The 11094-nt window shown below is 49.5% G+C and overlaps 1 protein-coding gene across 3 annotated transcripts in view; it reads left to right on the top strand.

Annotated features, from left to right (window-relative positions):
- Positions 1-387: 387 nt before the first annotated feature.
- GLCE (glucuronic acid epimerase) overlaps positions 388-11094 on the top strand; it is a 52573-nt gene continuing 41866 nt past the window's right edge. Inside the window, exon 1 of one of the 3 annotated variants that reach the window (XM_086757209.1) lies at positions 388-493. Coding sequence is in view for 1 of the 3 variants with exons in the window: in XM_086757208.1 (XP_086613334.1) it covers positions 474-493 (20 nt within the window). In the remaining 2 variants the exon portion in view is untranslated. Of the gene's footprint in view, positions 494-791; positions 831-11094 lie in introns of those variants that run through there. The other 2 variants (XM_086757208.1, XM_086757210.1) reach the window with 2 other exon arrangements.

The following is an 11094-nucleotide window of genomic DNA, read 5'->3' as shown; positions in this document are numbered from 1 at the left end:
AGTTTTTATTGCTGGAATTTTTATTTCTGAGTTTTTATTTCTGGGATTGGGGTATCTCGGCCTTATACAGCTCCAGGAACACGAAGGGCGGCGGCGCAGACGCTAACACACCATCTAACGTTACAGCAAAGGGTTAAAGCGATGGTTTTAATTTAAAAATCCCCTCACAGGTTATTTTAGTTTAAATAAAAACCCAAAACCCACCCGAGGTAGCTCACACGCAGAGCCCGCCGCACGCCAAGGGGCGGGGCGCCGCGTAGCCAATAGCCAACGCCCTCCCGCTCTGAGGACCCGCCCCCTCGGCCCCGCGCATCCCATTGGCCGCCGGCAGGCCACGCCCACCCTCGCCGTTCTCGCGGGAAGTAGGGGCGGGGGAGAGCGGGCGGCCCGGCCCCGCCCCTCCGCGCGCGCCTCCCGCCCCCGGTGCTGGGGTTCCGCCGCGGCCGCTCCCCGCTAGGCCCCGCCCGCCACCCATGTCGGCGGCACGGCGCAGGTAAGGTGGTGGGGTGGGGTGAAACCGTGGCTGCGGGGAGGCGGAGCGGGGGCGGCGGAGGGGCTGCCCGCCGGCTGGATGGGAGGGGCGGGAGCGGCCCCGCCGTGGGGCCGGTGTCCCCGGTGCCGCGGCCCCTCCCGCCCGCCGGCGCCTGCTGTCACGGCGCGCCGCGCGTCCCGCGCCGCGCGCTCCCATTGGCTAGGACCTCCCCTTCGCTCCGCCCCCCGCTCTCCCATTGGCGGCGCGGCGGGAAGGCGGAGCGCTGCGCGGCCCCTCCGTGCGCCCCCGCCTCCCCGGCGCTGGGGTTCCGCCGCCAGCGAGGCCCGCGCCCCCGCAGGTAGGGACCGGCCCGGCCTCTCCTCCCGCCGCTCGGTGCCGCCGGCCGCGCCTCCTCCGCCCTGCGGGGGTCCCCTATCCCCCCGGGCAGGCCTCCCTCAGCCCCTCCGGAGGAGCCGCGGCCCCGCGCCCCTTCCTCAGCCCCAGGCGGGCCCCCCGCGGCCGCCTGTTCCCTCAGCGGGTCCCCGGTCGCGGCAGGCTCGGGGCTCTCTGAGCAGCCGGCCGTGTCATCCAGCGGCTCCGGGGCCGCTCGGGTGGGCTGGGGAGGGAGCCGGGGACAGCCGGCCTCGCCCCGTGGTGTTGGTGCCCCGGGTGTGCTCGGCCCGAGTTGGGAGGTTTGGGATTTCTGTCGGAGCTGGGTACGGAAAACGTAGGGATACGGGCTGTGGTTTGCAGGAGTAGGCGGAGGAGCCCTTTATTTTCCAGAGGAGCCCTTTATTTTCCATCAGGTGGATTCCAGCGCTGTGAGTCCTGCCTGGAAAAACCTCCAATTCAAGGTGAACCAAACTCTAGAAGGAGTAATTGCGCTAACTGAGGCCTTCTCGTCCCGGCAGAACACCCTGTGTGTTACCTCGGGGGGAGGCAAAGCTGCCTCCTTCGCCTCAGCAGCCTCACGGGGGTGTTCCTGGGGAGATGCGGCGTGGTTTGGGTGCGATAGGCTTGGAGGATAACAAGGAATTGTGTTTAATCACATCGTGTGACCCAGCTTCTGCTAGGCGAGAGGAGGGTGAGTATTTTCAGAGGTCGGCCCCCAGCAGAGAATGACAGGCGCTGCTCGGGCAGCGTTTCTGGATCTATACCTAGGGAAAACGCTGCAGTGGCCCGGTCGGCTGCTGGGTTGTCCCCGCTGAGGTGTGGGTGCTCTTCTGCTCCGTCAAGGCGTTTCGCGTGCGTTTCTGTCTGCACCTGAGGTGTCGAGGGGTAACAAAAACGACAAGAAGGCGCTCGCGGTAAGGCTGGGACGCTTGGTCAGGCATTCGTAAAGCTAAACTCAACTCAGAATATTTTCTTATTTAGTTTTTCACTGGGAACTTAAGGTGTGTCAGACTTTGTCAAAGCAAGCTCTGAAACTGCTTCTGTACCAGCAAACAGCGGGTTTCCCCTTGCTGGAATCGGTGGAGTAGCAGCCACCTGTAAACCTATGTACGTGAGGGATCACTACGTGCTTCAAGTGCGCGCTGTAGCAGGTGTAACACGGTGAAATCGGCTTTGTTAGGAAGGCTGCAGCTAAGCTTTTCTTGTGCTGGAGGTATGTTAATGTGGGAACAGTCACCCTCTTTAATGGGACTTAATTGCCCTACATGTGCTCTTTGTTTTGCTCGTTTTGCTTTGTTTCTGGCATTCATGCTCACTTGAATGATGTGAAGAGGAGAAAAACCTCATGAACACGCTCTCTGGGAAGGGGGGAAGTAAAATAATGCCCAGGTGTTTTGTAAGAGCTAGAATGAGTGCAGGTGAGTACTTGGCTAACGGGGACAGTACGCTCCAGGATCGCATGCACTTTGGTTTCTTTCAAAATACAGCATGCAGACCAGCTGCGAGAGAGCTTGCACGTGAGATTGTGGAAGATTTCTCGTAACGAAGGAGATTTAAGGCACTTTGTTATAAGGCAAAGTCACGAGAACACAAATGAGATGTGCTTATGCTGTAGCTGCAGGGCGGTTTGAGCGTCTGTGGGCTGTTCTGCTTTTGCCCATTTTGAGAAGCATAAGAAGGATGCATGATAGTACTGTGATGCAAAGTTTTAGCTAATATATTCTGCCTTTTAAGCAAAATTTGAACGTTGCACAGGCAAATACCTCTCGGTTTCCCAGGCAGCTGAAGAGGATCAGTGTGCATTCAGGAGTGTGATCCTCCAGTTCTTCCACGGGATGCTTATTGCCTTCAGGGGAAAGCAGTACCTCAGACAGAAAAAGTGTGGGGTTTGGGGATTGTGTTTTGGGGTTTTTTTTTCCCCGCTATCGGGATCTTGAGCCTTTTGGCTTGTTCCATTAGACACAGGAGTTGCCAGTAGTGAATAGTTCCCCTAGTCAGAGCTGGCTGAGCAAGGAAGGTTTTGAAGGACGTTACGTGCTTCTAGGCTCGGCCGGTTGTAACAAGCCCTAACAATATTTAATGTATCTGTAGGGGCGTCGTGCCCTGCTGAGGTGTTCTTTGGCGCAGTTGTGAAATCCAGGTGAAATATTGCACCCTGTTTGTTCAGAGACATTGTTTGCACTTCAGTGACCCGCCAGCTCTTCTGATACGGTTTGTGATCGATGAATATAATGGAGGTCAAAGGCGTCTCAATTATCCAGGTGCTCTTTGGACCTTTTTAAAAAAGTGAATTCCCTCCTTACCAAGATAAGGCATAACTTTCAGGATTGTTTTGTCTGCCCAGCTTGGGGAACGGCTTTTGACTTTGTGGCCTAAAAAGGTAGGAGATCTTGTTTTAATAAGGAGATACTGGCTCGTGTCCCTTCAGGTGTTGCCCTGGGAAGTCCTTTAGCCTTTCGCTGGGTGATAATGTCGCTGTCTACATTTGGGATAGCAGCAGTTTCTTCTTTTTTAATAATCAATGGAAGTGTCCTAAAGCACCACCTGGACGAAGCTGCTGCGTTTGTACCACGCAGCGTGTTACACAGCTAAAAATTAGCAGGGACCTGAAATGATTAGTATCTGGCTGGTGGCCCAGAAAGAGGGGAAGCTGGGCCTGGCAGCATTTGACAGTAATTTTCTGTAAGACAAGTGTCCTTCGCTCCTTCATTGTCCAATTGATTCCTTAACAATAGTGCTCCCATTTGTAACACTGAGTCTATAGTGCTGCTCCAGAGGAAAAACACGCGGTGCGCTGGTCGATGGCTCGGCACATGCTGCGGTGAACAAGCGACTGCTTCAGTCTGAAATAGGTAAAGTGTGTTTAAAAAAAAAAAAACAACCAAACAAACCCAAAAACCCGCCCCGCCCCAAAATAACGTTCAGCCGGCGTGGCAATGCTTGCCTGCAGAGCTGTTGTAACGTGAGGAGGTGATAACCAAAACTGTTGCTTTGGGCTCTTCTTGCCAAAGCTCTTCAGTGGTTTTCTTTCTTTCTGCTCAGGGTCTCTACTCCTCCGCTGAGAAAAGGAAATGATAAGTTGGATTTCACTGAGGTTACGTTTAAAGTAGCTCTCTTTCTCTGAATGTTTAATTGAGCCGTAAGATTAAAAGGCATCGACTTGCGGTGTTTCGGAAACTGGTTACTTTGGTGTTGGGCATGTTTTTAATGAACTAGCTTTCATGAGCTGCAGTCAAAACTCTTCAGATCTCATTTCTGCTGGTTTTCAAAGCGAGTTGACTCATCAACTTGGCCTTGTGCTGCAGCCCTAAAGTGTCGGAAATCTTCCCCTTTTTTACAGTATTGCCATTTTGTGATTTTCTTACGGCTAAAATTCTGACGCTCCTAAATAAAACCTGGGGAATAAACGCTCGCACCTGGGGACTCTTTGCTATTTGTTTGTGCAAGTGAGCCTGGTGCAACTGTAGCTTTTGTGTCGTTACGCTGGACCTTCACTTAACATTTCTAGCACAAAATGTAAATGTGCGCTCCTGTCCGCACTCGCTATTTTCCTGACTCCCCCCTGTGCTCCACAGTTGCAGTTTTTGCTTCTGGTTTTTTTCACCTCATCTCCTCTTGACGTCCTTTTTGCTTCCTGCTCCTTCGCGGTCCCTTGACGGCGCTGAACGTGGCACGTCCTCTGTGCGTGATGAGCTGGTGTGGTAATCCCTCCTCGCCGCCGGACTCTGTGCCGTCCTTGCCGCCAGAGCCGCAGGTGAACCGTGGCGCTTGCTTTTGATCTGGGCGAAGCTGTGCACGAACCTGCGGCAGGGTGGAAGGACTCTGTAATGATCTAGCTAATGTTTAGCCAAGTTTACTCCAAAACTGTGCATAGCTTCTGAGCTGTGTTTTAAAGGTTAATATTGAACTTGAAATATTGGAGGTGACAGATAAAACGCATGGTAATGAGAGCCTTCTAAAGACAGCTCACTGCTAATTCCAAAGGAAATGAGCTTTTAATTAGTGTCTTATCTCAAGTATGCCACCTTTTCTTTTTTCCTCATTTATATTGCCTGTATTATTACAGTTAAAGATCAGCTGGGGTTCCCTGATAGGAAAACCGGTTGGCTGGTGTCACTTTATAAAATCTGATTTACAGACTCTTGAGTACATGTAGCTTGTTGATCACAAATAAATTGGTTTGGCCGTGTTTTCAGGAGCTAGAATTTATTGTTGTCTGAAGTTGCACTTCTGGGAATGAAGATGTTCAGAGAATGCCCATGTGCAATATCTGCCCTGTAGACAGAGACTTTGGAGCACTGCATCTCGGCTCTTTCAGGAGTGTTACGTCCACTCTTCCATTACAATAAAAAGCGTAACACAGAATTTTCTGAAGCAGTAAGGTTGTAGGGTGCTCATGGGTTTAGTTCAGGCTGCGTTGCAGGGAGAATCCTGCTGAGCGGGCAGGTTTGGTAGGAGCGTCCCGGAGCTGGTCCAGCGCGGGAAACGGGATGTTGGTGCGTTCCTTTTCCTCTTGTTAATTGCATTAAGGTATGCAGGAAATTCCAGAAAGTTGGAACAAAAGCCGTTTATCAGGAGCTCCCAGAGCCGGTGAGGCTGTGGGGCTTCCCTTGGAGGAAAATTCGGGGTCTTTATTTGCGCTTCCCAATCCTGGAGGTACCGATGCATAACCTCACTTTCAGTAAGTGTGTCTGGCGTGTGAAGAGGCAGTTTTGTTCCTCTTAAACTTCGATTTCCATGCTGAAAGAGAAATGATTTCCCCATTTCTTCCTGGGTGTGGTTTTCCTGAAGAAGTGTTCTTCCTGTTTTCCTTCTTGTGTAGAAAAAGGGAACTCTAAATATGAAAGAATGAGCTTATTTTACCAGTTGTTATATTTAATTAACATTTTACTTTCCCATAGAAATCTTCTTAACAATACCAAAAGACACCAATTAATTCATGCAAAAAAAAAACAAACCACTTGAAGAAATAAAAAATTGTTTCTGTCAGCTGAAACATCAGCCATGCATCCTACTCTGCTTCTTTAACAGCACGTTAGCGTTCAGCACCACCCAGGCTGCGAAGGTAACTGTGGCAAGAACATAATCTTTAAAAATCATGCCCTGCAAGGGCGACTCTTGTTGCTTTTGGTGGGATACGTTCTCGTGAAGCACCTGGAGCATTCAGATCTGCAGGCTTCCTCACCCAGGGAAGTTGGTATCGCCGGGTAGCTTTTGAGTACTCGTGGTATTTGTCACGTTTTTAGATAGAGTTGGGTTGTTTAAATGGACCTGAAGGATATCCAGCCAGGTAACCTTCACACAGTATTTGATTTTACTTTTGTTTGCATTCGTATTTTCCCCGAAAAGCAGTAGGATTGCCTTGTCTAGTCTGATGTTACCCAAAATGGCTAGATACTGTTTGACTGTGTAAGAAATAATGGGCGGTTGCTGGCTTAATTTTCTTTCTCGTGATTACTTTTAAGCAGCATTTGAGCAGATAAAGGCATTGTTAAATTGTTTATTGAGCTATCCAAGAGCATGGTTTGCATTCACAACCAGCTGTCATGAGTGGGCGAAGCAGAGTTGAGTGAGCTGACCTGGATGTGTTGAGTTGCCGATGGTTTGAAGACTTTGCAGAAGATGTCATGCGCCTGCAGAAGCCTCCGTCAAATTGACGTACTCTTCTGAAAATAGGATTCTGGCTTGTGGTCTGAAGTGGAGGGGCCTTTCAAAATACTTCTTTTGTGTCTGTGTGTGTCTGTGCCCGTTTGGTTTACACTTCTGCTTTCTGATAAGCAGGAAAATTTTTCTTTAACATACACTGTTAAAACATGTCAACTTTGGTTTTTGGCAAGTTGTACTATGACTTCAAGACGTGTTTATTCATCAAGCTCTCCTTACAAAGGTACCTGGATGCGAAGTTGAATACAGAAGGCTGCTGTTACATTGTCTTAGCTGATTTTGTTAAGTTCTTTTTAAAAAACAACAGTGTTTCCTGTACTGTGCATCTCGAGCTGAAGGACTAATCGGCTCTTGCCATCCCTGCTGTTTAATGTAGGCTTTCTTAAAAACCCTAAGAAGCTTTCCTCTCCTCATAGAGCTTTCAGATGTCTCTCTTCCTAATGATAAATGTCAACGAATGAGATCAGAGCATCTTCTGCTGCAGTAAGGGAGAAGTCATTTTCTCACCGTGGCTTGATTTTTATTTATTTATTTATTTTTTAATGTATGCTCTTTCTCCATGTAGCTGAGAAACCAAAATAGGTCACGTACTTCATACTGCAAAGAAGACAAGCATTTTGGTGATGCTCTGGGACCGTCTGGTTGAACTGGAAGGGAAAATACACGCGCAGGCAGGGTGCGTGGCCGGGGCTCGCTTTGGTGCCGCTGGCTACGGGCAGCGATCCGAACCACAGGAACTGCTGGAAATAGCTTTCCCTAGGCTTGCGAGGTTTTTCTGCTGGTTGATAACAAAAATGTAATGAAGAACTTGAACAGCACTGTGGTTGCTCTACAGATGAAGAAAATGAAGGATGAGACATCTGTGGAAGAGCAGGGAAGATGCTGAGTGTAATTGGAATTGTTGTGATGTTTTTAATCTATTCTTAAATAGAGTTGTGCACCTCTGCCAGTTATAACTGGTTTTGAGTGGCTTTTTCCTTGCCCACATGATGAATTTGCACTGGAGCTGCCATATGGAAGGTGAATTCAGATAAAATCCTGATTATATGCCAGTCCCACAACCGAGGTGTCGGAGATCCACATGCTTCGTACCATGACAGCCACCTTCCTCCACATCTTACTGGGTTTTGCTCTATTTTTCATGCACTGAGTATTCTTCCAGAAAAATCCGAATTTCCCAGGGAGCTAAGCCGTCAGCAAAGCTCCTCGCTTTTGGGTAGGTGGGAGGAACAGCTTCATCCCGCTCAGCCATATGTTAGTGCTAACTTAAAGCCAGCAGGGTTTTAGGATTAGGAAAGGGTAAGAATTCGGTCACCGCCACAGCCCAGCGCTCGGCGCGTGGTTTTTCAGATGTACCGCTGCCCTTCAGCTGGAGGAAACTCTTGGTGCCCTGTTTCTTGCCTCCCAGCAACTGCTCTTGGGTCTTCCGCCCTCTGCTTGGGAGCCTCTCCCCGGCTTCATGGGCGCACCGCAACCAAGGGATGCGTTTATCTTCTTTTAAACGATTTTCAGTGCTTCCCTCAGCTTAAACCTGTGCCCAGCAGACAACGAGCTTCCTGCAAATCGCTGCCCTGAAGGGAATCCCCGCAGCTGATGCTTCGAGTACCTGCGGTGCGTCGGAGCCGGCCACCGATGCCGGGGTCAGTTGGACCGCAGCGCTTCTCTTTGAGGAGACGTGATGGAGGGAGCCGGACCTTCAGGCTGGGAGGCTTGGCAAGGGTTTTGAAGGCAGCTGAGCCTGCGCACGGCAGCAACTTGCCATGAAATCTCAGCTTGGTACGCGGTACCTTCGCATTTCCGTTGGCACGGCAGTGATTCGTGGCTTGGATGCTCGCGCGCGGTGAATCCTAGGTGGCCAAGCAAAGTAGGTCAGTTATTTTTAAGTGTTATGATTAATTTATAAAAGCCATTATTTTGTAGAGGTGAGGTGGGTCTAAATACTCAATCTTATGCGATGGGTGGCTGTTCGCAACAGAAAATTGGTGCTTCACAGTAAAGAAACGCTTTTGCAAGGGAGAGCTAGAAGTAAGTGGAAAGGATTATTTTTAAGCTTTAAGCTTCGCGTGCCTTGAGATTTTTCTTTAACATGGAATGGTTTTAGAACAGAAAATCTTTCGTGGTATGTAATGCTTCCAAAACCCTTGGCAGATGGGTAACTTTGTTTCCAAACATCAAATGTTTTAGCTGTTTAATGCCTGGTTTTAAGCACGAACAGCACTCTCGGAGAATGTTCATATTAAGCCTACTGAGAATTAGACTTTTAAAAGAACTTTTTCTGTTATGTGATCACAAAAAGTGAAGAATTATATAAAACTTAATGCAACACTTGGACTCCTTTGCATAAAATACAGAATAACATCATGCTGCACAAAAAGAGGGGGGTACACTCGTGCCCTCATGTTTAACCGTCTGTAGTTTGTTTATCTCTGGTAGGAAGTTGCCTCCTATCAAAATAACCCGTGCGTGCACAAACACATTTTTGCCACGCGGTATCAAAAACCCTGAACGCTCACTGGTAGGAGCAGGACCAGCACCTTGCTGGGAGATGAGAATGGAGAGAGGTGAGAAGAAGCGTGCTTTTGGATTTAATGTCCGCAAGATGCGTTCCTCGATAGTCACGGGTCTTGTTTCCACTGGGTGTTTCGATAGGAGGCTTTTTATCGCTGAATGTGCGGCTTATTACTGCTCTGGGCTGGGGGTTATGTCCCCTCTTGGGACGATGTGGAGAAGGTCTGTCACAATACCTATCTAGTCCTTAAACTCTTCCTCTTACAGAAGTATTACATATATAGAGGGTGAATTTATCCTTAAGCTAAGCCAACTGGGCCACAGAGCTGAGAATTCCAGTAAACACCAGCAGCGGATGTTGTGCTTCAGACAAAGGATTTTGCACAGTTCTGAGCTTTCTTAGAAAGGCGAGCCGTGGCATCGGCGTTCGGTAACAGTAAAGTGTTGTTGGTGTTTGGGGACTGTAAAATTTATAGAGCAATAGGTATGCAAATGGGCTGCCACGACACCGCGGGCTGGGTAGTAATGCGTAATTGTAACACATTGTTTTTCAGCTATTTGCAGAAATTGGCTTTCTTGCAGGACTGAGATTTATCAGGTTCTCACCTTTGTAAAGATATAATTCTCAAGTCTCTTACCTAAATATTTTTTTTTCATTTTCCCAAGCCACCAATGCCATAAAAAGTAAAGCTTACAGGTCACTTGCAGAACCGCCACGTTCTGATGGCCGTTTTTCATGTTCAGAAGATGTAAGGTGATGCTGCGTTTCTCTGACACTTAATTCCTTCATCTCCTGACGCTTGTGCGTATAAAAAGGGCACAGCATCAGGAGGTCAGAAGTTGATCTCTTCAGTGCTTGGAAAACCTGGGTGTCAAGCTGGGACAGTCGGGTTTACTCTTGGCGTTTGCTGGGGTGTAGCGCTTGCAAGGCTGCTTTTGCACACTCTTGTCAATCACGCATTCTGATTTTTGCCTTCAAACCACCTGTGTGATGCTAAAAACCTGTCTTACGTAGAAGTTTCTAAACCGATGTAAATGAAAAAGGTACGACTATCAATATTCCCCCTTTTATGGTGCACATAAGCATTTGCATTTTCCCTGGCTGGGTTGGATAGTGCGCAGTTCTCATCCCACGTGTTTTGTACCGCGCACAGTCCGGGGCGCAGACCTCGCTGCGTTTGCCTGGAGATGTGTGCTGTAACTTCAGGCTTAATCCTTCCTGGGACATCTACTTTAAAATTACCATCTCTAAAACTCTGTGGTAAAACGCTTCTTGCTCCAGCAGGACCATTGACCAGTAAAACATATTTATTTCCCCCCTCCCACCAAGTAGCTACAACTGAAACTGGTCCTGCTGGTTTCAGTCCTTGTGTTCCGCTTCCATTGGAGCAAGCGGAGGTTATCTCGCCGCGATACGACTAGTGATGCGCTGCATTTTAATACTCACAGGACTGTTATCAAGTTCCCTGCCTGCTTGACAGCGAGTTTCGTATTTTGCTGCTACGAAGTTGTCCCCTTTGCCAAGAAGATTTAAGCCTACTTTGCAAAACGTTACAGCCTAAAAAATACCTAACGAGATGCTTGGCTTGGCTGTGGCATTGCTTTCTCCTTATTTTCCCAGCTGGCACGACTGACGGTAGCGCACGTTTCCCCTCAAACAGTTTCCCAAAGTGGAAGGGCTCCTCGGGGGCTGGAGTGGGGTTTCTTGTTCTCCGCTCTTTGCTGCCACCCCGGGTCCCGTGCACGGGATGGCAGAGGCCCTTCGAAAGGGGAGCTGGCAGCAGAGGGGCTTTGCTGCGGCTGGAAGAGAGCCCGAAGCGAGACCGTGGATCCAACGCCTTGTGTTTGCCGCTGCTTGAGGACTAGAGGCCAAACTCGTCCCTCCCGGCCCACGGAGGTGTTGGCTGAGCCATCCCCATGCCCTGCGCTCCGTGGGTTTGTTCTCTCCTGGCATCCGAGTGCCCTCTGCTGGCATTTGCTCCTCTTCCTCCAGCGATGAGGTTTGGTCTACGGCTTGCAGCGGGCCCTGCCTGATGTTCGACATCCCTTCTGTGCAT

This window comes from Chlamydotis macqueenii, chromosome 12 (assembly GCF_036417535.1).
Source record: "Chlamydotis macqueenii isolate bChlMac1 chromosome 12, bChlMac1.mat, whole genome shotgun sequence".
Classification (NCBI taxonomy): domain Eukaryota; kingdom Metazoa; phylum Chordata; class Aves; order Otidiformes; family Otididae; genus Chlamydotis; species Chlamydotis macqueenii.
The sequence above is the reverse complement of the archived record's forward strand: the minus strand, read 5'-3'. Positions and strand labels throughout refer to the sequence as shown.